We start from the raw sequence: 26,826 nt of genomic DNA, 5'->3' as shown, positions 1-26,826 counted from the left end.
CCATAAAAAATCTCTGTGAAGTTTCGTTGCATTTGGACTCCGTTTAATATTGATTTCCTGCAATGTAAAAAACATGCAGAAAACAGCAAGTGGCACTTGGCACTATGTCAATAGGCTAGTACCAAAAAATGATATAAAATGACTATAAAATGATTATAAAACACCCAAGATTGATAATATAACAACATGGAACAATAAAAAATTATAGATACGTTGGAGAAGTATCAGTAATATCCGTGTAAACAACATGGTAACATGTGTAGCACATGCGTGTAATATTTGTTATCATTCTTATTCTTGTTTTTCAATTTGCAAAATAAATAAATAAATTCGTGATTTTTTTAATGATGAACATTTTTTAAATATGTGATTTTTTAAAATTTAGGTTTTTCTTTTTCAAATTCATGAAAATTTCTATTTAATCATGAACATTTCTTGAAACTGTGAACATTCTTGAAATCATGAAGATTTTTTAAAACTCACGAACATGTTTTAAAATCGTAAACATTTTTTCAAAACCGTGAACATTTTTTTCTAAATCATAAACATTTTTCTTAAATTGTGAGCATTCATGAACATTTTTTCAAAAAAACGAACATTTTTTCGAAATCCCGAACATTCTTTCAAAATGTTGAAGATTCTCTTAAATCATGAACATGTTTTTGAATTTGAGAACATTTTTTGAAATTATGAACATTTTTTTGAATCATGAACATTTCCTTAATCCAAGAATAAGTTTTTGAAATCATGAACATTTTTATAATTTTTGAACATTATTTGAAATCATGAATAGTTTTTTGAAATCATGATTAGTTTATGCAAAATTAGTAACTTTTTCTGAAATATAAAACTTTTTGATACCCCGAATTATTGAGAAAAAGCAAAAATCAAAAAGAAAAGAAAAAAAGGCAGCGTCCCGACCCGCACATGGGCCGGCGCGCGCTCGCTGCGTTCCCGGCGCCTTATGCGCCCTATAGGAGCTCCCATTGGTTACGTCGCAAATTTATCTGCGTTATTCGTGCGCGGTTTATCCAGAATGGGCAAACTGAACCCCTGTGGGCTAACTGGGCTGAGGGCCTACATTTGTTCCACGTGCCATGCCCCCACGGGCGGATTAACATCGGTTGATCCAGCCCAGCTCTCCGATGCTCCGAGCGCGGGAGCTGTTTCCCCATGGGCGGGAAACCAATTTGGCTGGTGCCTTGTTCCTCCAGATTCCAGACTCCTCGAGCATGTTATTGTTATTAAAAAATATAATAACTCCTCGAGTTTTGCAAACCTAGCCTAAATATATCTTTTGCCCGTCACAAAATTGACGAATGTACTATCTGGGGGCCTTATTTATTTTCATATTCGTTCCCCTAGTTAAGCAAAATATACTTTGGGTCCCTGGGGAAAATGTTGCTGCCAGTGTGGCAGGTGCGCCGAGGGTACGCCGAGGGTGCAACGGCAAAAGCCCGCCGTCCCCGTTCCGATCCCTTCCCCACCCCAACACCCCCGCCCCGCTCTGAGACGGACTGCCTTTTTCCGTACTCGCAATTCCATCCATGGCTCCCGGCCCTCACCCCCACCCCCACGGCCCCACCGCCTCCTAGCCCACTAGCCTAGGGTTTCGGGCCCCGAGATCGTAGCCGTCGCCGCCGACGCCGCCGCCGCAATGTCTGGCTCGCCGGGGCAAGTCGTGAGCGAGGTCGGCAAGCGCCTCGGGCAGCCGCGCCTCGGCAAGGACGCCCTCATCAAGCTCCTCAAGGTGAGCGCCCCCGTCCGTCCCGAACCAGTCCTCCTCCGATCTAAACCCGCTCGCTCACAGTCCTCGCGAGACGCTGTGCTGCTTCTGGGGTTTTGAAATTGCCTCGAAGGGCACCGCTGATTTTAGTGTTTTTTTTTGGGGGTTCTCGAACACTGACTGTAGTTCACGATTCCGCTCCAACCTCCATGGGGTTACGAGGGGCTGGGAATTCGAGCACCATGTAGTAATTCGTGTGATGGGGGCACAGGGGCAGCGATGCTGAAGAGGTTGTATGTTCACTATGCTTATGTTTGACAGTTTGAGCAAAGCCTCTGAGGTGTTTAGTGTCAACTCGGCATGGATCTATGGTGTTTATGATCGCTCGAAACTTGTTGAAAGAGTACCAGTACCGTTTATTTCCCTGCCAACTGGAGGCAGTCAGAGAACCTTCAGTTAATTGTCACATGTCTATTATTTCATCAGTAAACAATTTTGTGAGCACTTGTTGTTTCAAGTTTGCCTGCTTTGTGAATTGGTAATATGAAGGAAGGTACTATGGAGATTTATGGATAAGGAACAAAGGAGATTTGATTTTTCAGGCTTCAACCAATTCATTATCTTAAACCGTCAGTAACATTTGAGTATTTCGATCCATTTTACATGATAAACAGGTTAACTGGAGATCAAGTGGGTTAATTTCGGTCCTTCCCTTTTTCCCTGAAACGGATATTTGCCTTTTTTACTGTTATACGAGAATACAGTTTTGATTTGGTTGTACTGTACTTGTATTTTATCCAGCGTTTGGGGGAGTTTAGAGCAATGGCTTTGTACAAATACATTGTTAGATCTCTACCTGAACTGTTCTCTAGCTCCCATTAGGGGTTACATATTTGCATACTTTTGTTTAATGCATCTATACTATGACAACCCCTCCGACAGTTGAACCCTTGAACCTAGTATAGTAGGACAGGGATGCAGGCTAGCTCACCGTAATCATCCAAAGGGAAAAGCGTGGCACATTAATACTTTGCAGCTTGGCATTTTCTCTAATTGGTTGTTTCTTTTCATTATTTTTTCTATGAATAAATTTGAATTTACTTCCATAACATGTTTTTGTTATTATCTGCAGCAAGCTGAAAGTGCTTTATCAGAGTTGAGTCAGTCCTCCTCTCTGCAAGATGCTCTACGTCCTTTGAGTAAATCACTGGTCCAGAACACTTTACTTAGCCACAAGGACAAGGATGTCAGACTTCTTGTTGCTGTCTGCTTCATTGAAGTTATGCGAATCCTTGCACCTGATCCACCTTTTACTGATGAAATATTTAAGGTATTTTAACACTTATGTCTTTCAATGCTTGGCTGTCACTGACTTCTTGTACCATTACCATTTAGAGTTGTGAAAATATGAAGCACTAACTAACAGTCATATTTGTCAGATAATTTCTGTAACGTTATCCATTTTCGATTTTTGAGTTATTTAATGTCAAAGAACAATTGGAATAAGGACCACACTCCTATAACACTATGTCAACTGCTTTATCTCAGGAAATATTTAGGCTCTTCATCAGCGAATTTTCAGGGCTTGCAGACACCGAGAGTCCATATCTTACGAGAAGGATGAAAATATTGGAGAATGTTGCTGCGCTTAGATGCTCTGTAATTATGGTTGACACTGGCTGTCAGGACTTGGTTCTTGATATGGCCAAAATATTCTTCTCGGCAGCGAAGTAAGACTAAATCTACTGCTCTTGTTGTTATATGCCTACATTTGGTTACAACCAAGAATCAAGCTGTGCTCATTTGTCAGTACCTATCTTTCAATTGTAGATACATTGATCGTACTCATACTGACTTTGACTTGAAAATCATGAGTACATTTTTTCACTTTTGTCCTATCAACCGGTTTCTTTTTGTACTGTCTTCCCATTTTGAGATTTTGGAATTATGAAGTCATCAAGACCTCTAATACTGTGTATCACACCATCAAGATCTCCAATACTGTCTACCGCAAACTGTAAATATACAGTGCTATGTTTGTTCTTCCATTGAGCTGGCTATTTCTAGGTATTATTGTTATTTATGGAGAAAGCTATGAACTGTCAAATCGCCAGGTTTCCGTTTCCATGTATCACAGTAAATGTCAGTGTGCACTATCATGTTTGCTGTTTTCAATACTTAATGGATCTCATGGGTTCCTTATCAAGTGCAACGGGCGATGTACCTAGTTTATGGAGGTGATTTGGTGAACATGTCTTGGCCAACAAAAGAGTTGTGTATGCACCTTGTGGTACTATTGTCTTGTTGTCCTTAAACATGTTAAGATAATTGGCAACATTCATTTCCTTAAACAAATTTATACTCGAAACCAAACTGTTATCCTTGGCTCAGTAAGAGCAGAAATTCCATTATGCAAGTAGTTTGCTTTACGTTATGTGTGCTAATTCATGACCTGCTCATGTTCAAAGGTGTCTGCCACACATAATTACTGTTTCTGAAAATTTAAATCGCATTTTTTTTTCATTAAGTGGTTAACTCCTTGATTGTGAAACTCTTTACAGGCAAGGTCTTCAGCAATGTGTGCACCAGGCTATGCTATCAATAATGACACAAATATTAAATGAAAAAGTTACTCAGCCTCTTCTGGATGTGATTTTCCGCAATTTAGTAAAAGAGGACAAGGTAACATATTTACTGTTCATTTAATACTAACAGTAAGTTGAGGCTGATCATGCGAGTAATGTTTCCTTACAATATGTTCTTCTCTGCATGAATAACTTAGATATCTGGAAGCCTGCATTATTGTTCTTTGATCCAAACTAATGCTTGTTTGCTTCTTGTTGCCCATGCAGGGAGGAGCCCACAAGCTTGCTGTTGACATAATTCAAAACTGTGCTGAGAAATTGGAGCACATTGTTCGAATTTTTTTGACATCATGCATTTTGAGCAAGGATGCACCGGTGAATGAACACAAGAAGCCGCATCATAAAATTATTCTGGAAATATTCCAGTGTGCACCCCAGATGCTTTTTGCTGTTATTCCATGCTTAACTCATGAGCTCCTGGTATGTTATTTTCTTTTAACTTTGTTACACTATTATATTGGATCGTATTCTCCCTGAACAAGCACCATCTACCTCCTTAGAGTGACCAGGTTGATATCCGACTGGAGGCAGTGCACCTGATTGGGAGGCTTCTTGTCTTCTCTAATCTTCGCTTTGGTCAAGAAAACCAGATATTATTTAGGGAATTCTTGAAGAGATTCTCTGACAAATCTGCAGAAGTAAGAATTGCTGCAATTGATGCAGCAAAAGCATGCTACATTGCTGCATCATCTGGAAATGTAGCACAGAATGTTCTCAGTAAGACTACTACTTTTATCTGTGGTCACTATATGCACATTACCATCTGTAAGCATCCTTTTCATGTGGATGTCTTGTTCCTTTTGGCAGAATCTCTTGAAGGAAGGTTATTGGATTTTGATGACAAAGTGAGGATCCGAGCTGTTTATGCAGTTTGTGATTTGGCCAAATCAAATCTAAGCTCATTTCCTTCTGAGTTGATATTACAAGCAGCAGAGAGGCTACGTGACAAAAAGGTGAGCAGGTATTATTGTTATTTTGCACAGCAGTTTCTTGATGGTGCCTCACTGAAACATTTTTCAGATATCTGTCAGAAAGAATGTAATGCATAAGTTGCTGGACTTGTATCGAGATTACTGTGAGAAATGCTCCAAAGGAACTGCGACAATTAACACTCACTATGAACAAATCCCAGCTAAACTTATTGTTCTCTGTTTTGACAAAGATTGTGAATCCTTCAGGTTTGTTCATCTCTCTCTCTCTCTCTCTCATACTCAGTCATGCCTATTTTGTTGAGTTGTGGCTTCTATATTTTGGCAGGCCACACAATATGGGGCTTATTTTTGCTGAAGAACTCTTTCCATCACCACTTTCTCCAAAAGAAAGAGCAATGCATTGGGTTGAGTTTTTTTCTTATTTCAAATCACAACATGTTAAGGCTTTGCATGCCATCTTTTCTCAGAAAAGAAGGTAAACACTTGTAGCATAGTATATACTATGATGATGTAATAACTCTGTGAAGCACATTTGACATTTAGACATTTTCCTTTAGGTTGCAACTGGAGATGCAAGCATATTTATCACTTCGAGCAAAGAAGGTTTGTAAATCATCAATAGATACTGAACATTTAGTGAACTTTTTTCTCAAATTGAACCTTGTATGTGCTACAGGAAGAATCTTCAGATGAAATACAGAAGAAAATTTGTGCGTCATTAAGGAAGATGTCCGCTTCCTTTACAGACATCTCTAAAGTTGAAGACTGCTTTGAGAATTTGCACCAGATGAAGGATAATAACATATTTAAGGATTTGGCTGAAATAAGCAAAGAGGGCACTACTTTTGCAACAGTTCGATCAATCAGAGTAATACTCATTTGGTCCTTTTAACTGACGAGACAGTAAATTGTTTGTTTTCTCCTGCTTTTGTTTGCTCAACTATAAACTTACTGAGGAAGCCGTGGTGTATACTTCCCAAACGTAGTTTAATATTCGTATGTTTCTTTTTCATGGCATCCTTAATTCCTATTGCATGATCCTAGTTAGAAGTCATCAGCGGTGGCATATACCATGTGGATTATTTTGCATGGGAACATGTACATGCCCTCCAGTTTGAGGACTGAATGATTTAAATGATTATCATGAAAATCGAGCCAGTCTCTTTTTCTGCGCAATCAGTACGGTTCTACCGAGAATATAATAATACTGAGATTGAGGGAAAAGTAAAAGTAAAATATCCAAAGGAGAGCAAATACAAGGGGTAGTCTCAAAGGAGCTTCCTAGAGATAAGAGATAGAGCAAAGGAAAGTCTAGGTAGAACTCATTTAGTGCACATGGAAAACAAACAAAGTGAATTTGTCTTTCCAGTGGGATCTGCATTGTCTTGTCTTTCCAGCGGGATCTGCATTGTTTTGTTTTCAAGGTGGGTCTGCATTGTGTTGTTTCCCATCATGAGGTCAAATTTGAACTTGAACATTTGCGTGATGCTAAATCTCTCTAGCTTTCAGCAAACTACGGAATGCCCGACTCTTCCTTGTTCTGTCAAAACTATTAAGCTGCTAACTGTGAGTTCTGTGGAGCATTAAATGGTCCCAGTTTACAAGTTAGTGCAAGTACGTTAGTACCCTGTTAGACTAGTCATAGTGGTGAGCAACTTAGACTAGTAACATGCATATGTTACTAGTATACGTTACTACCTTCATAGTGGGTAGTGTCATGTGTGTGATAACATAGAGAGCTTCATTTATTACTTTGTAGAGTCATTTTACATTGGGAACCGCTATGTGATGGTAACATAATATGTTACTCCATTTGCCTCTCTCCTCATTAATTACTTGCCATATCATATTTTTTGCCTATGTGGCACGCATGTTACTACTTATGTTACTCCCACTATGAGCAGCCATATGTGTATTCAACTCTTTTTTTCTCCACATGGTATTATTTATGCAAAAGAGTTTTTTTTAAGATTTGTATCATAGAACATACCCAAATCAAATGTCTATGTTTATATCTAAGTTCGTGCTTGAATGACTGCAGGATTCATTTCTCAAGAGAATTGGCAACAAACACCAAATTTACAGCTTCTGCAAAGAACTGTCTACAAAACTCTCGCATTCACTATTTAATTGGGAGATGATTTGTGCCATTTTGGAGGTTCTTTTCTCCTGCAGAAATGAATTAACCCATTATGCAGAGTCCGCATGTGATCTTTTACTGGTAAGTTATTAATAGCCGGCAAATTATTTGTTTTCTTTTAGGAATATGAACTTCTCTTTGCTGCAAGCATGCAATCTTTTGAAGCTTACTGCATTTCAGTTTTTACCATTGATTAAACTTTTTTGTGCTTAACGGCACATCTGTTTTTTAGTTCATGCACACATTTTCATCTCCTTTTAAGGGTCATCTTCTATACTTCTGACTCAAATGTGTAATCATGTAGCTAGTTGCAATGGCGTTTCCATCATTATTCAGAGGCTCAGAGGAGTACTTGCTAAAGTTGTTCTCCGAAGACTCAGTCCTGATAAATGAGAAGAGTCTCCAAATGTTGGCATATTTGGCAAAATCACCGTGTAAATTATCTATTAATTTCAGGTAAAATAAACTGTCATTGTATTGGAAGTTGGATTGTCTTGATCTGTCTGTTTGTTGATAATTGCTCTATGAATGGTTCATGTTTGATGAATCAGCAATGTATTACTCAAGCCTGAAACTAAATGGCCATTTTGAAATTTTAAATATCCTCCTGTTTGCCTTTTTTTCTTCTTCTCCAGAGATTTTGTATGAGCTCACTAAAAACTGGCGAAAAACACTTTACTCCTATTCACCACCTTACCAATCTAGAAGTGCAATGGGCGGTAATATAAAGAAAATGTAGGGATAGGAAAATGTCAATACCTTTTTTGTATTTAATGATTGCAGGTGTGGTAGGTCTCTCCATCTTTAGTTATCTTAAGATGAATATTTTACTCATAGTAAGTTGTCTTTTTTCCAGTAGTGATGTCTACCTCTTACTGGAGCAAAAGTGTATTGAAGGAACACGTGCTGAATCGAAATATGCCATTTCTGCAATTGCTTCACTGATCCAGTCTCCAGATGACAAGAAATTTGCCAAATTATGTAAGGTAGGTACTAATTAGTTCTGTTCTACAATTGCTTCACTGACCCAGTTCCCAGATGACAATTGTTTACATATGGAAATGCTCAAACCTTTGCAGAATGATTGTTTCTGATACTAAAATGGTCACAATGTTTTTGGTAGCTAGCTGTTTCTTCTTATTTTTTTCATGCCTTTGTTTTTAATGAAGGCGTACTTTGGTGGACGACTTATATGATCCTCTCTTCCCTGCAGAAAGTTGTTGGTGGTCTACATGATAACCATAATATCCCAACTCTATTACAGTCGTTGGGCTTAATATTGGAGTATTCTCCCTCCATGTATACATCATATGACGACCAATTTATCAATTTTGTTCAACGTGTTTTTGTCTCACCTGAGGTAGGTAATATATTTTTTAGCAGTGATATCTGGACTAAGACATAGCAATTTGATGTCTGCTATGGTTTATGGTTTATGCAGTTTGTTTCAACTCCGGAACTGTCACCCTCCGATGAAAATTCTGCATGCAGTTTCTCTTGCAAACTGAAGGTAAGTTCTGGACAAAATAAAACATTCAACTCATGGTAGATCTAGTAGGGAGTTCCACATGCGAGTAAAATTCACGATGGAATTTTCATTTTTGCTCTCTAATTGTTTTGTGGCCAATGTAGATTTATTGTCTCAAAGCACTTGTCAAAAGTTGTTTACCAACAACTACTGCCCGTGATCGAATAGAGAATTTCTTGAAGATGCTGTTAGATATAATTCGCGAAGAATTCACGCCCATTACTATATGGTTCGTATTTTTCTGCTTCCTCACATTATTTTAAATTGTTTTCTCAATAGATGCTTCACTGTTGCAGCCTTCTGTTTGTTTTCTACTGATTACACCAGTTCTTTAGCTGATATTTTACAGTGCATCAGTTGATCAGCTTTTCTACGAGTATATTTTTTCAAGCACTATTGGAACACATAATTCATTGTGGTGTGGTCAAGTTTCCTTTCTTGTTGAATGTGATAAACATAATTTGCACATCTTTGCATTAAGATAGGTAGTCATAGTTACAAGTGGTCAATTTGGTGCAAAATTGTAGAACTTGCAGATGTGCCTAATGCTTAGTGTTCTACAAGTCGTATACTGTGTAACTTTCATGAGGTTTCTGTTACCTTCGTGTTTGGGTTACTGTGATGAACTAGTGCATCTCGAGCATCACCTTTTTTCAGCCGGAGGCTTCCTGGTTAGTATAATGCAAGGAACTTAGGAATTCAGCAATTACACATCGTTGATTAGGTGGTCAATTTAGTGGGGTTTGTGAGAGAATTTCTTGGTTAGTATAATGAGGAAGTTAGGAACTCACCAAACTTATTTTAAAGAGAGAATCAGCAAGTAAGCATTGCTGATTAGGTGGTCAATTTGGTTTGAATGGTTACTGGAAGAAAAGACTCACCAATCGGGAGTGCAGAAAGAAGAAAGTAAAGAAAAAAGTCCATTTTACTCCCCTGAACAAAATCGATGGTTCACATAACCCCTTAATGAAGCCAATCCCGTTCAATACCCACCCAAAGTGGATTTGGTCGGGTGGTTTTGTTGAGTTGGACTCGGTCAAGCTGTTTTGTTGACCGTGGGCTCTCCTCCTTCCCTGTGCAACCTCGGGCCTCTATGGTCGACGACGCATGCGGCATGTCCACCGGTGGTGACAGGTGCGGGGAGCCGGGGTCCGCTGGCGACGACCTGTACGCCGGGCTGGGGTGTCTGGAGCACACGCCAGGCCCACCAGTGGACAACATGCGGCGGTAGCGGCGACCCACCACACCTGTCCTCGTTCCTTACTGCCTGCCCCGGATCCCGGCAAGCCGCCGCACTTCCCCGCCCCACCCCGGCCCGCTGCAGCGTGCTAGCAGCCATGTGAACCGAATCCAGTGGCCAGGTCGTTGGGGCAGACAAGCAGCCGTGCTGGGGAGCAGTCCCAGGATCCCCATCGCCTCGCGCCACCGGCCTTCGCCGCCCTCCTCAATCCCGGTCGAACCTCTCTCACCAAGCCGCCCCTCCTAACCCAGATCCAGGCGAGCATCTCCGGCCTCCTACCACGGTTCCTGCGCGAACTGCTGCCGCCACCGTGCGCTACTTCATGGCAGCCTGCCTGCCTCTTGTGGTGCTCTTCTCCAGATCCAGGCGGACCCCCTCGCTCCACCTCAGCTCTGCATCCGGCGCGGACCGAGGAAACCGTCGGGCGTCGATGTATCCAGGGCAGCCCAGCAGTGCGTCGGCGTCGGCAGCGAAAGTGACGGGTCACCGGAGAGGGTCCCACTGGTCAAATACCACTTTGACCCTGCCATGTCAGCAAACCACTTAAGCAAACCCAGCTAAGATGATTTGTGAACGGTATTGGATAGATCGGGGGGTTAAAAGAGCAGAATAAATGATCAGGGGGTTATGTGAACCACTCACTTTGTTCGGGGTAGTAAAATGGACATTTTTCGAAAGTAAATAGGGTAGGGTATAATGTGTGGTTTTAATGCTCGCAAACTTAACTGAATGTTATTCAAGCTAAAAACACTTATACAATATTAAATGTTTTTTTATTTTCTTTATTGATACAACTTAACCCTGAATTTATTTACTTGTGTTCTGTGTTTTCACTCTGGTTCTTATGCTGCACCAGTGAAAATGATAAGCCATATCTTAGACTGGCTGCTGGGAAATCTTTACTACGACTAGCTACAAGATGGGATTCACTCATTTCTCCAGAATTATTTCGCACTGCCCTTCTCATGGCAAGGGTATTGTCAATATGCTACACTGCTAACAAGTATCTAATTTTTATTTTTCATGTAGGGGCTAACATTTCTGCCCACTAGTCTTTCTAATTATTTGATAATTTGATTTGCCATAGATTTTGAGAACCTTTGCTGTAATTAAACATCTGTTTGCAGCATTATTTTGCTTACGTACATTGGTTAATCTCTACTCACATTGCGTAGTTCCATATTTTATGCATGCCAGTATTCTACCTCTTTATAATATTACATGTATTGTGTCTGGTTGTCAGGATTCTTCATATATTGTTCGCAAGTCATTCATTCACAAACTTTTTGGCCTTTTGAAGAAGCATGCAATACCTGTTAGATATGCATGTGCTTTTGCATTGGCATCAACAGATTGCGCTGGAGATGTTCGTACTGAAGTATGTATCTTCTTTTCTAGTTCCCTCGTATATATATACCATATAAACTTGCTCGTGAGGTGATTCTTATTCTGTTACCTTGTATTCTAGTCACTTAGGTACTTAACCGAAGTGGTAAAAGAGCAAAGAGGGGTTTCTGTTCACCAGAACAAAACCAGCAATGACTCGATTGTAGAACACCCAGCATATGCTGTCCTTTTCTTGATCCATACGCTTGCATATGATGAGGAGTTTCCTTTTAACTTTTGTGAAAAGGAGACTGGCTCGGCTGAGTTTTGGAGGTATGTTCTTGTTTCAGATGTTTGAATCCCATTGGCATTTTTTCTGTTGCTCAACTAGTTCCTGTGGCTGGAAACATTCGAAGTTTCAAGCATGTAATAGCTTCCTCCTTTTTCCCTTTGTTTGTTGACAGCCCACTTATTGTGATGTTGAGAGAGCTAGTTGAAATAGAGGATCTAAGCCAAACCAAGCATGGCTCTGCCACCAGCTCTGTATCCATTCTTTTGGGCATCTTTCGTGCTGTTCAAAAGGCTGAGGATGTGATTGATTCTGGCATCACTCATGTATATGTCTCTTTTGGCTACCGCTTTGACATTTTTCATTTGCCTATAAATTTCTTCATCAGGTTCTAATTTCCTAACCGCCTTCACAGAAACTGCACATTCTCTCAAAAATTGGTTTGCTTATGGTAAAAGAACTTGATAAGCATTGCAAGACATCAGATTCTCCACGCCATATTCTCCTGCCCTCATCTTATTATAGGTTGTCTCGGAGTGAGAGAAAAGCAGATGTAGGTTATTCTTACTATTTATTCTCATGTTTGTTAGAACTTGTCTTAGTTCATTTTTGCATTGACTAATTTTCTCCAGATCGGATTTTTTTTGTAGGAATGCTGCCAACTAGATTTAATTACTGATACTTTTGTGAAGAGAATTCTAAAAGCTCATGAACCTTATAACCAACAGGTACATTCTGTCTGCTGTGTCACCCTTGGTCTCTTGTTTGTGTATATATACATATATGTAGTTTGTGCCTTCTGTTATGGTCCTATAGTTTTAGTTCATCAACATTAATTTCAGGAGGATACTACATGCTCTACTATTACTGAGAGGGTATCTAAAGAATCTGCTCCTAAAAGGCAAACTCGTTCCTCATCAAACAAACCATTATTTGGACAGTTTGTAAGTGGTCATGAGCAAGGGAAAATGAAGAAAAGTTCAGTCCAGGCGAAAGATGTCCCCAAGAAAAATTACCTGGATATCTTGGAAAAAGACAACGTGTCATCTTGTGGTTCCGCCGGCACAAAGCTGTCATCTCCAGGGTCTTTGGGTTTGACTAATGAAGCTGATTCTAGAGATCTGAAGACGATATCTTCAAAGGACACCATGTCAACAGAGGTACAGCATGCTAGTGTCTGATCGAACTATATGTTTGAGCATTGGATTATCTGTGGATTGGCACATGGAAACTCAATTTATATTATTTACTTATTTTTGTAGGACTTTCCTGACTGTCATCTCAGAGATTGGTAAGCAAACAAACGATTTAACATGTATTCCTTCTTCAGAAATGTTCTCCGCCTGGAAGAATATGTTCTAAACAGTACTTTGTCTTGTGATACCATGCTTTGCGTAACTGCGAGTATAGCATAATGACATGCATGCCCTGCAAACTCTGCTAAATCTATGTCTGTCTGCTAATTCATGATTGTTGTCCATGTTACATCACTATTTAGAATGGAACGATAGGGAGCTTTTCTCATTGTCTATGTGTGTGGCTTTATGTGGTAGAATTAGTATATGGCATGACATCTCAAGTTATCTGCAATAATTATTGGGTCTATGCCTAATAGTACAAGCAATTCGTTACCAAATAAGGCAAACCCCTGTATGTCAGAACTTGTATTCCTGGTAATCTGTCTAGGGCTAAGAAAAGAGTAAAGTGAAGTTTGGACCAGCTATTGTAGTCGCTAGTTGACCATGTATGTTCAAGTATGGCACCAATGGTCACATAATATTTTTGAACTTTGGACTAGGTTATGACCAAATTTTACGTGGGTCACATGGGGCATAGCTAGAACACACAAACTTCTAAATAAAAAGAATGTGGACTTCCGTCATAGAACAATGTGGTTTGAAGAGCAGGGCAGCTGACGATCGTCAGATTTTTATCCGCTTTTTGAGAAACAGAAATATCACATTTTGTGTCAGAATTTGAAATTTTGTGAAGAAATTGAGATGAACTAGATATTGCAATATACATGCAATTAAGATGAAATATAAAGGAACTTTAGTGTGTTTCCAAATATCAGATCCAGATATGGGCTTTAGTGCTTTACAGCTGAGTACCAGCTAGTATTAGTCTATGGGTGTCACTGGTGAAGTCAGTTCGGCTGTGGCTTGGATTTCGCTGTGGCTTGGATTTCAGGATTGCACTTGCCAGTTCTTGTGCATCTTAACAAGTATATCTGGCTGTCCTATACCTGGCCAAACCTCGGGCCGCTTTGGGCCGGGCTTTGGGCCGGGCCTAGCCAAGCCTGGCCCAAACACGTAAAAGCCTGCCAGGCCTCAGGACGGGCCCCTTCAGAAAAGCGCAAAAACGATGGGCCCGGGCCCGGCCCGGCCATCGGGCTCAAAATCTAGACCTGAGCCCGGCCTGGGAGCAGTGTTGGGCCGGGCCGGGTCAGGCTGGGCTGGCCGGGCCGGGCTTCCCAGTCCCCCTTGAAATAGCACCACATTCTACACTTATTGCAAGAATACCATGGGAGTTCAAAGTGTACTTCCTGCTTATTGATAAATACCTGATGCCAATATTTGTTACTCCCTCCGGTCCTTTTTACTCCGCATATTAGATTTGGGTCAAGTCAAACTTTGTAAAGTTTGACCAAATATATATTAAAAAATATCAATATCTACCATACCAAATATATATCCCATGAAACTACATTTCGTAATGAATCTAACAAAATTGATTTGGCATCGTAAATGTTAATACTTTTTTCTATAAATTCGGTCAAAGTAGAGATGCTTTGACTTCAAACAAAACTTATATGCAGACTAAAAAGGACCGGAGGGAGTATGTCCAAAACCACATATATTTTGTTGAAGGTCTGTGGGTATCTACACTGGTAATTTATATGCAGCGCCTAGCATAATACAAAATAACTGTTAAACGATAGTGCTTTCAATTTTTTTTTTAACTTATGATGATGATAGTCATCATAAGAACAAGATGCTGCTTCTTTGCTCCTGTTATATGGTGTCAAATGATTTATATTTTTTAGTTTGAAAACCTTTGTCAAGTATCCATCCATGATTACTTACGTTTCGATTTGTAGCAGTGAACTAGAGGAAGATGTTGGTGATTGTGATGGTAATTTTGTGAAGCGTCCTTTCTCCAGCAACAAAACAGGCAAGTCATCTCCAGTAACCAAGACATGATTCACGATATTATCTTCACATTGGCGCTTCTTAAAGTCCATATGTTATGCGAACTGCACAGTTGTAACAGGCTGGTAGTGTTGATGCACTATATATGTGATTCATTTGAATCATATACATCCTTATGTCCTAAAAGTGTCTTTCCTGACTGAACATTCGTCCAATAAAGTTGCTCACAAGTCACAACTCACACACAACTACTCCCTCCGTTCGGAATTACTTGTTGCAGAAATGGATGTATCTAGACGTATTTTAGTTCTAGATACATCCATTTCCGAGACAAGTAATTCCGAATGGAGGGAGTACTTCCAGCCAACAGTCATGCAGAAATGGCAATATCATGACTGTTTTATGTCACCAAGTGACTAGCCGTGCAGCTACCTTTTATGTGTTTCGCTGTATATTTGCAGTCCATATATTAAATATAGCTGAGCGATCAACCTTCTATTTTTTAGCAGTGGCTGCCCTCCAGAAGAAAAGCAAGAGAGCATTGGATTTGAGAAATGCAAAGAATTCTGCTGGATCAACTGCGGACACAATAGACAATGTAAGTGCATTTGGGAAGCATATGCATGATTCATCCCTCATTTGTGAATACCTTGAGCGGACATTCCTCTTTTTTTTGCCAGGTTCGACGGACCAGATCAAGGAAGGCGCAAACATAATAACCATCTAACTGAAGTTTTAGCTGACGTGTCTTAGACATACATATGCTGAGTTCCCTAATACCTTTTGTACATGCGCTAGTGAGCACTGCAGCGTTGATACAAAATCTTTGGTTTACATACCATCCGTGAAACCTTGTAAATAGAGAAGTGGATGGTGGAGTCAGTGTTCACATTATCAGCCTCGTAACTTATCTGATCGAAGTAAAACCGTGGAAGTTGAAATGTCAGAACTGGTATCGTCTGTTAGTTTCTGTCGTTGACCTATTTAATCCATGCGGCTGCCGTATGCTAACAATTATTACACCGTCGAGGTGCAGGAGTGCACCACCCTAGGGTAGGAAGTTGTATGGTTCCAAAACACGGCTAGTATATTCATCTTCTTTTACAAAACTATTCCCTTAGTAGTGTCAAAAGGCGTCTTATATTATGGGATGAAGGGAGGATGTAGTTGTAAATCATGATATGACAGGATAAATAAGGCATCTTTATATAACCGTCATTCGTGTCAAGGGTGGGATGTCCATCATTCAATTATTCCTACCCAAACCCCATCAGCTACTGCATCTTCCAGACAGAACAAAACAGAAAGCCACCGCATCACGTTCTCAGCACAGGGAATGAATCCATTTGCAACGGCGAAAACGTGGCCCTGGGCTGCAGAGCTTGCGGTCCGATGCTTCGTCTGTCCGGTGCGGAACACAGAATATGGCAGCATCACTGCAAGTATTTGCTCTTCTTTCCTGCATAGATGGCCAGAATGTATATAGCGGCGCAGCCGGCAACGGTGGCCCAGGTGGTCTCCCAGAACTTTCTGTTTTTGATCCTCGCCATCTCGGGGGTCTCCGGATCTAACGTCAGCTCGATGTGGATGTTCATGCCGAACAGGCTCACGACCACGATGCCCGCGGTGATCACCACGGTCGCCGTCGTGAGCATCACGCCCATCTGCAGCAGCTGGTTCTGCTTCTCGTCCAGCATCATGTTGATGTAATCCTCAGTGTCATCCACATAGTCGCGGAGCTTTGCGCAGTAACAAGGTGCATGTTAGGCTGTTAGAAGCATGCTTGGAATACGTTGTAAGCCAACAGCTAAAGAGCATAGTGTTCACGTTGAACCAGAAAGGTGCATGTGAAAATGTAAGTGTGTCTGTCTGTGTGCGCGTGAGCTCTTATCTGGTGTTACGAATCTGTAGCAAGAGATGTGACATACTTACATGGCATAACTTGTTCAGTGTGCCATCAAACTGCACGAAGTAAGCTTCGAGAAGCATTTCCAACTCTTCTACATCAGGCTTAACAAAAGCAGAACTTCCGTGGGAGCTCTCTATATCATCGCCACTGCCTTCTTCCTCCCTGAATTCAAGTACATATGGAAGATTAAAATGGAAGCAACATATCTTGAGAATGACGTAATAACTACTCCATCTGTCAATTAAGCCTAACATCATCGAATTGTTCTTGATTTATTCAAGAGAGTTCAGGTGACTGTAGCTCTTATTAATCAATCGGATCCCAGCAACCACAGAAAGAAGACACATTAGCTATAGGTGACATACTTCTCATCCTCATGGTCAGGAGATGCATGCTTGTTGGAATCCACTTTACCCGATGGCTCGTTCAGTCCTTGAAACGCAAGCTTCCTCGTCAGGTACATCTCGAACATATCCGTGTCATCGTCAACTAACTGCTCGATATCATCCCTCACCTGCGAATAAAGAGACCACGGCAGCACATACAGACGGTGAAATGATTAATTAAATTAATAACGTAGTACTCCCTCCCTTCACAAGTATAAGATGTTCAAATTCTTTTCTGATCCGGTTGTATATAGATGCATTTTAGTGTGTTTGTTTACTCATTTTAATTTGTGTGTAGTTCATATTGAAATATCCAAAACATTTTATATTTGTGAACGGAGGGAGTAGCACTTAACTTAGGCTCGTCAAATAGTGGGGAGTAACTTAGATTAGTGCCATTCATATGACACTAGTCTATGTTATTATGTTCGTAGTGCAAAGTATCATAATGACAGTATCATAGATGACTTCATTTGTTAGTAGTGATGCTATTCATCACCCATGGTGTACAATAAGTTATTTCTCACCCGAGGTAATCTTACGATTACTTCATAATTAAATTACATTTGGAATTCAAATAGTTACATTCTATTGATTCACTACGTAAAATTTAACATAAGAAAATAAAAATATAGGTCATAAGACAAGAAAATTTGCAGTTTATGTGTATTTTAGACTATGTTTGTATGTTTGTAATTTTACATAACATAATTTTTTTTACGGCGATTATATATTTTCTTACTGTCCCTTTTTGCGTCGGAAATAAGAAAAAAAAACTTACGAAATGTAAAATTACGGTGCAATGATGATAAAATAGAGGGGGTGAACAATAACTATTCTTCACCCAGGGTGACGAATAGGGAGACCCCATTTGTTAGTTTGTAGATTCATTTTCTTATTGGGAAACACTATATGATGGTAACTTAACAATGAATTGTCTCTTAACACGTTATCCTAGGTAGAGATTTTTTGTAGAGACAATCACCCCAATGCATTGTATCTTTAGGGGTTGTATCCAAGTGATATTGCATTTAATTAGTTTAGGGATCTTTTTTTTTTGCATTTTAACATTATGGCCTAGTTGTGGAGAGAAGAAAAGAAGGGAAAATTAAGGAGACAAGCCACAGCGGATAAAACCATTAATTACATTGCACAAAAAAACGAGCTAAGAGTCGTATCTTCGCTAACATAAAACTCCACTCTCTTTCCTTTAATTACGGTGCCACATCAGCATTTTGTCTATGATAACGTAGCCAAGAATTAGGAATGTCATGCATGCCAACTAGACAATTTTGATGAATGGCATGAAATTAAATGAAAAAGGGAGGGTTAAGCATCGTATTAGAGCATGGTTAGTAGTATAGCCAACAACGGAAATATACGTCGTGTATTCGCGAAAAAAGGTGCTCCACCCCCTATAGCGATATTAAATTCAAAAAATACGAGAAAATTCAAAAAACCCTGGAGTTTGGGGACATCAAACTTGAATGCCTAATCCACTCCCGTGTGAAGTTTTATGAAAAAAAACCCATAAAATGTATCTGTGGTGAAAGAAATATAGTCCGACCTATGATTCATCCAAGCAGTTTTTTTCTATACATAGATTTTTTTGTCTTTTTACCGAGAATATGTTTCCTAGTATTTTTTCATGAGACTTCACATGCAAGTAGATTGGGCACCAAGATATGATATCCTAAAATTTCAGTTTTTTTTTTAATTTTCTTGGTTTGTTTTTGAATTTCATACTCATATACGGGGGTGGAGCACCCGAGTGCTCCAAATCCACCAACAACCGTCTATACGGAGTTGCCATGCCACCTATAATCAAACCTAATAGCCAACATGTGTGCTTATTTTTTTGTTGCTAAGCTTTCTTCATCTAATTAGTTGTAGACACAGAACTATGTTTCCACCTAGGTACATGCTTTTATTATCTTTTCTTCTCAGGGTCATTAAACAAATCTCTCTTCATAATTAACTTATCACGTCAGATTTTATGCCTACTTGGCAGGCTTAACACCTTTACAAGGTGAGTAGTGGGAAGGGCCTTAAAATTTAAGCATACACCAGCTCATGATTCAAGATACATCCATTTCTACAAGTAACTTGGGACAGAAGGAGTATATAATCAGTACTCTTACCTTCTGCACGCGCCCTGTTAGCTCTACCAGGCGGCTCTTGATCTGCCTGACGTGCTCCAGGTTGAGCGTGCTAACCTTGGAAGTCAGCTTGTCCAAGGCCGGATACGCCTCCTTCTCGAGGGCCAACGTCTAGCACCAAGAGAAAACATGGTAATTAAGTTCACACGCTTTTGACAGATCATGTGTTCAACAGCCGAAGCCTGCCTATATAGTGTACCAGTGTACCTCGGATTCCATGCATTTGCATGTGTGCTCGAGGCAGACCTCGAGCACCTTGAACTCGAAGGGCTGGATCTTAGCGCTGCCAGGCATCGGCACGTTCCCCCGATCACCACCCAGCTCTATGTCGTCGGTTGCCGGGTTCGTGGTAGGCGCATCCTTCACGCAGAAGCAGGTACCGGCGACAGAATCAGGCGAACAGTGCAGATAACTCGCCGCCATATCGTAGCAAGCATGCATGGCTATTGAGTGGACTACTAGTGAAGTGGCGAGATGGGTGTTTGGCCGTTCGTACCGGGAGCGCGAGGCGGGCGCGGAGTTCTTGGAGGAAGGGGCGGAGGCGCGGGTTGCCGGGGTCGCGGACGAGCACCTCGGCGGCGGTGACGATGGCCTTGACGTGCTCGAGGTTGACGACGACGGCGCGGTCGCGGCCGAGGATGGTGGACGGGTAGGAGAGCTGCGGGTCGAGCATGCGGAGGTCCCGCGCGGGCAGCCCCGTTATCTCCATGATCCGGTGCCTTCCGAACTCCCCCGTGCTCTCCTCTCCCGCCGCCGGCACCACCAGCCACTCCTGGCTCGCCGCCGGCGCGCCCTTCCGCCGCGGCGCCGGCGCGGTCTGCGGCTGCCTCCGCTCCATGCGCGGGGTCGCTTGGTCAATCTCGTGGACTACCGAGGCCGCGTGGCGTGACGCGGTTACTTATCTCGGTACGAGGTCTTCGCTGAGGAGCTCGAAAACAGCTTACCACATGTCCCGTGTGGTGTAGGCGCGGCGCTTATTACGGGTCACGGTCGCGCGGATGGCGACGAGGGATCTGCCCGGCGGGCCGGCCACGGTTGTTGGCCGGAGCGTTATTTTTCTCCGTGGACGAGGATGGTCAATCGGTGCGGCGGTGCCACTTGTCTGGAAGCCAGTAGGCATTTGGACGTAGCACTGTTGTGTTCGGCACGTATGCTTGTCCCATGGTACCAATGTCTCTCTCTTGGCAGGTTTTACCTCCCTGTGTTTTAAATCCGATTTTCCTGGAAGAGATCACTACGATGGGTCCGATTACGTCATGTACACTGATTTTATATACATACACATACGGCGTTTTTTTTTTGCGGGGACATACGACGTTTGTTGAGTCTGAAAGAACAATGTTTTGTTAACATTTGCGAGCTCAAGTTAAAAACACATAATTTTTGAGTAATAATGTAGGATCCTATGAATTTTGTTGAGTTGGATTTCTCAATGTTTAAACCTCTTGTGGTCAGAACACGATGGCGATGTGGGTGGGTATATGCCAAAAGCCATGGGCGAGGTAGCTGGTTGGACAGAGGGAAATTAGGCCCAATTCTTTTGAGCAGATTGTGGAGAATTTTGGTTTGGAAAATCTGGAGCCAAAAGAACTCGTTTTGACTTTCAAAATCTAGAGAGGATTCTCTAGAATCCTAGTGCAATCCAAAAGCATCCAAAAAGCTTGATTTTCCTAGAATCCTGAGATTTTGGCAAGTCCCATCAGTGAAAACGTTTTAAAATATAAGTGTACCCCTATCCCATGGAGAAATTACGCCCGGAACGCCATGGAGAAACGTTTCAGAAGTATGGGTTTGAGTCAACTTCCAACATTTCATCCAAAGAAGCATTGTCACAATTTTTATGGACCGTGGGTACATGTCAGACAACTGATAATGTCGCAGATTAGTTTGCACATAGTCGTTCTGTCATTAATAAAAAATTCCACGAGGTTTTGGAGTGTGTAGACCGCATGGCCGGTGATTACATAAGACCAATTGATCCAACTTTCTCTGAACCACACCCAATACTTAGAAAAACAAAGTTTTGGCCTTATTTTTAACATGCTATTGGAGCCATTGATGAAACACACATTAAGGTGATTGTGCCTAAGGAGTTGGAGCCCCAACACAGGAATAGGAAAGGTTACACAAGTGAAAATGTTATGGCAGTGTGTGATTTTGATATGAGGTTCACATTTGTTGTTCCTGGATGGCCCGGATCTGCTCATGACACACGTGCATGGAGCGATGCCATAGTTCGTTATGATCACTTTCCACGACCCCCCACAGGTAACATCTTGCATGTATCCATATTATTATATACATGATGGTATGTTGTAAATTTCTAATCTCTTTTGTTGATGTCGTACTGTAGATAAATATTATCTTGTCGACTCTGGCTATCCAAACAGGGTTGGATATCTATCTCCATACAAAGGGCAACGATACCATGTACCAAATTTCCAACAACACCCACCAGTTGGGAGATATGAGACATTCAACTATCGACATTCTTCTTTGCGAAATGTCATCGAAAAAACATTTCGTGTTCTCAAGATGAAATGGCGAATTCTTGGAGTTGGAAGCATACCTCGGTACAAACCGGAGACCCAAAAGATGATTGTCACTGCATGCATGTGTCTTCACAATTGGATTCGTGATAGCAAGTTACGTAATGAGCATTTTGACAAGTTCGACAATGATGCATATGTGCAACCTCCATTGCTTACAGGTGCCAATGCTCTGCCATCAGAAGATGATGGTACCATGAACGCAATACGCGAGGTGATTGCTGCTAGTCTCGTACCTTGAGATTATCCATTTTTTAGTTCATCCACTTTTGTAATGAACAAATCTTTAAATCCATTCCAAATGTAATATTTAGCACTTTTTATGACATTCGCAAATCACTTTCATACTCATATTCAACTAGATACTGTTAGAAACAACAAGGTGTTAATAAATTCATCAAACAATTTTTGTCTAAGGATACTACAAACATTTCAACACACAGCTCTTTCCAGAATCTCAATCTACAATCCCAAAAAAGAACTCGGCAACAGATTCTGGGAGAATTTTCCAAAATCTTGATTCTGCAGAATCCTGTGTGAAGAGAACTGGGCCTTACTCTTATACACCAGGGGCTACCTATGAATTACACTGTTGAGCTGCAGCAGGGGGTGCAGCCCGGAGAGTAGGAAGTTGTCATTGTAAAAGTACTCTTTGGTTCGTGGGTGCATACACACATATATGAGAAAATAATAATTAATAATTAAAAAAGTTTAGAAGTTTTAATAAATAAACTTGACTTTTTTTGGCACCAATATATAAATTTTCTCGAACAAAAACCCAACGTTGACTTCAGGGCAAAAAAACAAAATCATTTGCTATTATAGGTCACTATTCATACTATTTGGCCAATTTTTTTTTGTTTTTTAAAAGAAGTCAACGGTTTTTTTTCTTTTTGTGGAAATTTTCTTATACAAGTAAAATGGAAGGTAATAACAATTCAAAACTACGAAATTGTAAATCATGATACGAGAGGGCAGATCTTATAGCCACCATTCAATTATTCCTACCCAAACCAAAGCATCAGCTACTGCATCTCCAGACAAAACTAAACAGAAAGAAAGCTATCGTATCATATTCTCAGGGCAGGGAAACCCTTTGTGACGGCGATAACGTGAGCCTGGACTGCAGAACTTGCGGTCCGATGCTTCCTCCGTCCGGTGTGGAGCCGAGAATAAAGCGCCATCACTGCAAATATTTGCTCTTCTTCCCTGCATAGATGGCCAAGAGGTATATGGCGGCGCAGCCGGCGACGGTGCCCCAGGTGGTCTCCCAGAACTTCATGTTCTTGATCCTCGCCATCTCGGGGGTCTCCGGATCCGCCATCAGCTCGATGTGGATGTTCATGCCGAACAAGCTCACGACGACGATGCCCGCGGTGACCACCACGGTCGCCGTCGTGAGCATCACGCCCATCTGCAGCAGTTGGTTCTGTTTCTTGTCCAGCATCAGGTTGATGTAGTTTTCAGTGTTGTCCACATAGTCGCGGAGCTTTGCACATTAAAGGCTGTTAGAAACACGCTTGGAACACTTTATAAGCCAACAGCTAAAGACCATAGTATTCACATTGAATCAGAAAGGTGCATGTGGAAATGTAGTTTATATTCATAACACTACCAAGAAGTGTGTGTGTGTGTGCGTGTGCGCGCGCGCGCGCTTTTATCTGGTGTAATGAATCTGGAGCAAATAGTCAGTGTGCTGAACCTGATAGTGGCAATCATTTTGATAGGATCATTTTAGAGCAATCATGTCTCAGGGATTCCCAATTAGGCCAATAACTATAACTAGTGGTGAATAGAAGGAGATGTGACATACATGGCATAACTTGTTCAGCGTGCCATCGAACTCCACGAAGTAAGCTTCAAGAAGCATTTCCAACTCTTCAACGTGCTTAACACAAGCAGAACTTCCATGGGAGCTCGCCGTATCACCGCCACGGTCTTCTTCCTCCCTGAATCCAAGTAAATATGGAAGATTAATGTGAAGAGTAATAACTTTCCATCTTTCAATTAAGCCTAGCATCATCGAATTGTGCTTGGTTTGTTCAAGCAAGTTCAGGATGCTATAGCTCTTAATCAATCTGATCCCAGTAACCAGAAAGAAGACTCATTAGCTATACGTGACATACTTCTCATGATCATGATCTTGATCAGGGAATGCATGCTTGTTGGAATCCACATTAACCGACGACTCGTTGTTGACTCCTTGAAACGCAAGCTTCCTCGTCAGATACATCTCGCACATATCCGTGTGGTCGTCTAGCAAGTGCTCGATATCATCTCTCACCTGCGAATCAAGGAGGCCACGACGGCGCAAACCGACGATGAAATGAATAATTGAATTGATAACGTAGTGGCTCTCAGCTTAAACTTGGAGCATACACTGGCTCCTGAACATCAGTTATGTTAGTACCTTCTGCACGCGGCCTGATAGCTGGACCAGGCGGTTCTTGATCTGCCTGACGTCGTCCAGGTTGCTCGTGCTAACCTTGGTGGTCAGCTCGTCCAAGGCCGGATACGCCTCGCTCTCGAGGACCGACGTCTACCACCATTGATTTTTGCACCAAGAGAAACATGGTAAGTTGGTAGCACGCGCATTTGACAGATCATGGGTTTAACAGGCTGCTTATTGTAGTAGTGTGTACCTCGGTTTCCATGCACTTGGATGTGTGTTCGAGGCAGACCTCGAGCACCTTGAACTCGAAGGGCGGGATCTTGGCGCTGCCGGAGATTGGCACGTTGCCCTGATCATCACCGCCGTCGGTTGTTGCCGGAGTCGTGGTAGCCGCATCCTTCACGCAGAAGCAGGAGCCAACAGAATCAGGCCAAAAATGCAGATGAAACCAACACCTTACCATCAGTTGGTTAGAAAAATGCAATCTGCCATCAATCTATCGTACAGTAGCATGACTGGTGGAATGACGATGGGTGTTAATGGTGGGTATGGCAGTACCGGGAGCGCGAGGCGGGCGTGGAGTTCTTGGAGGAAGGGGCGGAGGCGCGGGTTGCTGGGGTCGCGGACGAGCACCTCGGCGGCGGTGACGATGGCCCTGACGTACTCGAGGTTGACGACGATGGCGCGGTCGCGGCCGAGGATGGTGGACGGGTAGGCGAGGAGCGGGTCGAGCATGCGGAGGTCGCGGGCCGGGAGCCCCGTCATCTCCATGATCCGGTGCCTCCCGAACTCCCCCGCGCGCCGCTCGCCCGCCGCCGGCACCACCAGCCACTCCTGGCTCGCCGCCGCCGCGGCCTTCCGCCGCGACACCGGCGGCGACGGCGCGATCTGCGGGCGCCTCCGCTCCATGCGACGCAGTCAGTCGATCGGGGCTCCGGCCGTTGGTGAGTTCCCTGGACTGTGAACGCCGCGTGGCGTGACGCGGTTATCGGTACGAGGCAGTCGGTTAGGATCTTGGCTTGGCTTTCGTTTCGGGGAAGCAGTTTTGGTTTTAACTCTGCGGCGGCACGTGGGCGCCTCTGCCCGCCCGCGTAGGCGCACGGACGGGTGCCGGTCTATGAACGTCCGTCTCGTGGTGGTCCGCGCGCCCGGGGGCGGGGGGACGGCGACGATGGGTCTGCTCAGCGGCTGTTGGCTGGAGCCTTCCTTTTCTCCGTGGACGAGGAGGGTGGTCGGTCGGTGCCATGTGTCTGGAGGAGCAATTTGATAAAATGACACACTTTTCCTTGTACTTTGACTCAATAGCACACCTTTTTTTTTATTGGATTAAATGACACACCTTTGATTCATGGATAGATAAAATGACACAAACTAACTTTTTAGCTCAATTTTTAGGTGTGAGCCCACACGTAATATTTTGTAGGACGATTTTGCCCTTCAGTCGGTTTGACCTGTTTACTGGTTTGATTGAACCTGGTCGCTTTCGATCTGTTTGGATCAAAACAGAGACAGACCAGGCAGCGAGACACAATAGCGCCGCCGCCTCGCTCTCCTCTCCATGCCCGGGCGCACTGCCTGTCCCACTGCCGACGCATGGAAGTGTGCCTCCTCCCCAGCGCTTCGCCTGTCTGCCCCGTCTCGCCGCGCTCCGGCCGCTCGCTCGCCGACAGAAGAGAAAAGGCGACCCCCTTTCTCAAACCATCATTTAGCCCAGGAACTGAGACGGGGCAGTTAACATATGGACAGCCAACCAATCTGATTTTTGATTACATCCGTATGAACAAGCATCTCTAGTCCATATGTCTTGTTGACAGAAGCTACAGCTAAATCCATCAATCCATATAATTTTCAGCTACAATCGGTTTTTTAGGACAAAACTTGGCGTTGGCAAGATTTGAACTCAAGCTGCAGTCCTTTTTTTTAGCTCAACCCATATACAGGAAGCGAGCAGCGACAGCAAGCGAGCACCGCTACAGCCGCAAATGCTGCTCCAGCGCGGCCAGCAGTGACATGTACATCGACGCGCTGCTGCGCCGTGGACAACTGTGCCGAGCGTCGACTCGGAGGTTAGAGCTGCAGCAGCGAGGCGCTTGAAGGGGCGGTGCCTTTTCTCTTCGACCGGCGAGGGTGCGGCCGGAGCGCGGCGAGACGGAGCAGGCGGGTGGAGCGCTGGGGAGGAGCCATACTTCGATGCAACCATGATGGGACGGGCGGTGCGCCGAGGCGGACGCACAGCGAGGAGAGCGAGGCCACCGTGATGTTCTGTCTCGAACCAGTAAACAGCTTAAACCGACCGAGGGGCAAAATCGTCCTATAAAATATTATGTGCATGCCCAACCAAAAAGTTGAGCAAAGTTTGTGCCATTTTATCTAGCCATGAATCAAAGGTGTGCCATTTAATCCAATAAAAAGAAAAATGTGCTATTATATCAAAGTATGAGGAAAAGTGTGCC

The 26,826-nt window shown here is 42.6% G+C and overlaps 3 protein-coding genes across 9 annotated transcripts; 1 reads left to right on the top strand and 2 right to left on the bottom strand.

Annotated features, from left to right (window-relative positions):
- The first annotated feature begins 1,494 nt into the window (after positions 1 to 1,494).
- On the top strand, positions 1,495 to 15,943 carry LOC123062737 (sister chromatid cohesion protein PDS5 homolog A-B). Of its 7 annotated transcripts, none has more exons than XM_044486382.1 (28): positions 1,495 to 1,750; positions 2,859 to 3,056; positions 3,275 to 3,456; positions 4,288 to 4,408; positions 4,579 to 4,791; positions 4,872 to 5,088; positions 5,179 to 5,324; positions 5,392 to 5,549; positions 5,629 to 5,778; positions 5,861 to 5,906; positions 5,980 to 6,171; positions 7,345 to 7,524; positions 7,748 to 7,899; positions 8,303 to 8,429; positions 8,657 to 8,803; positions 8,885 to 8,953; positions 9,076 to 9,200; positions 11,068 to 11,185; positions 11,455 to 11,589; positions 11,680 to 11,870; positions 12,002 to 12,152; positions 12,242 to 12,379; positions 12,477 to 12,554; positions 12,669 to 12,986; positions 13,089 to 13,117; positions 14,927 to 15,000; positions 15,485 to 15,576; positions 15,659 to 15,943. In XM_044486382.1, exons 1-28 carry the CDS (start codon positions 1,658 to 1,660, stop codon positions 15,692 to 15,694), a joined length of 3,876 nt encoding a protein of 1,291 aa, XP_044342317.1. In that variant the 5' UTR covers positions 1,495 to 1,657; the 3' UTR covers positions 15,695 to 15,943. The 7 variants fall into 7 exon arrangements, with proteins under 7 accessions (XP_044342317.1, XP_044342315.1, XP_044342314.1 ...); XM_044486380.1 differs by having other exon boundaries at positions 8,300 to 8,429; XM_044486381.1 differs by having other exon boundaries at positions 1,496 to 1,750; positions 8,300 to 8,429; positions 14,930 to 15,000.
- A 217-nt stretch (positions 15,944 to 16,160) lies between these two features.
- On the bottom strand, positions 16,161 to 20,365 carry LOC123062739 (magnesium transporter MRS2-E). The gene is made up of 6 exons (XM_044486384.1): positions 19,929 to 20,365; positions 19,640 to 19,792; positions 19,415 to 19,543; positions 17,253 to 17,401; positions 16,911 to 17,049; positions 16,161 to 16,717 (listed from the first exon to the last, which is right to left on the bottom strand). The coding sequence occupies exons 1-6, from the start codon at positions 20,268 to 20,270 to the stop codon at positions 16,412 to 16,414; spliced, it is 1,218 nt and encodes a 405-aa protein (XP_044342319.1). The 5' UTR covers positions 20,271 to 20,365; the 3' UTR covers positions 16,161 to 16,411.
- A 2,553-nt stretch (positions 20,366 to 22,918) lies between these two features.
- On the bottom strand, positions 22,919 to 25,548 carry LOC123062738 (magnesium transporter MRS2-E). Its single transcript, XM_044486383.1, has 6 exons — positions 24,932 to 25,548; positions 24,624 to 24,770; positions 24,392 to 24,520; positions 24,108 to 24,265; positions 23,795 to 23,930; positions 22,919 to 23,470 (listed from the first exon to the last, which is right to left on the bottom strand). The coding sequence occupies exons 1-6, from the start codon at positions 25,280 to 25,282 to the stop codon at positions 23,165 to 23,167; spliced, it is 1,227 nt and encodes a 408-aa protein (XP_044342318.1). The 5' UTR covers positions 25,283 to 25,548; the 3' UTR covers positions 22,919 to 23,164.
- Between the last annotated feature and the right edge of the window lie 1,278 nt (positions 25,549 to 26,826).

Source organism: Triticum aestivum, chromosome 3A, assembly GCF_018294505.1.
Source record: "Triticum aestivum cultivar Chinese Spring chromosome 3A, IWGSC CS RefSeq v2.1, whole genome shotgun sequence".
In the NCBI taxonomy this organism is placed as follows: Eukaryota; Viridiplantae; Streptophyta; class Magnoliopsida; order Poales; family Poaceae; genus Triticum; species Triticum aestivum.
Note: the sequence above shows the minus strand (reverse complement) of the source record. Positions and strands in the feature narration are given on the sequence as shown.

Bases quoted from the DNA above. Each gene is read 5' to 3' on its own strand.
- LOC123062737 (XM_044486376.1), top strand. From the start codon at position 1,658: ATGTCTGGCTCGCCGGGGCAAGTCGTGAGCGAGGTCGGCAAGCGCCTC. The intron at 5,550-5,628 runs GTTTGTTCATCT...ATATTTTGGCAG, and splicing joins AAAGATTGTGAATCCTTCAG to GCCACACAATATGGGGCTTA. The intron at 12,555-12,668 runs GTACATTCTGTC...CATTAATTTCAG, and splicing joins ATGAACCTTATAACCAACAG to GAGGATACTACATGCTCTAC.
- LOC123062739 (XM_044486384.1), bottom strand. From the start codon at position 20,270: ATGGAGCGGAGGCAGCCGCAGACCGCGCCGGCGCCGCGGCGGAAGGGC. The intron at 17,050-17,252 runs GTATGTCACCTA...ACTTGAATTCAG, and splicing joins CCTGACCATGAGGATGAGAA to GGAGGAAGAAGGCAGTGGCG. The intron at 16,718-16,910 runs GTAAGTATGTCA...TACTGCGCAAAG, and splicing joins CACTGAACAAGTTATGCCAT to CTCCGCGACTATGTGGATGA.
- LOC123062738 (XM_044486383.1), bottom strand. From the start codon at position 25,282: ATGGAGCGGAGGCGCCCGCAGATCGCGCCGTCGCCGCCGGTGTCGCGG. The intron at 24,771-24,931 runs GTACTGCCATAC...TTCTGCGTGAAG, and splicing joins ACGCCCGCCTCGCGCTCCCG to GATGCGGCTACCACGACTCC. The intron at 23,471-23,794 runs GTATGTCACATC...TAATGTGCAAAG, and splicing joins CGCTGAACAAGTTATGCCAT to CTCCGCGACTATGTGGACAA.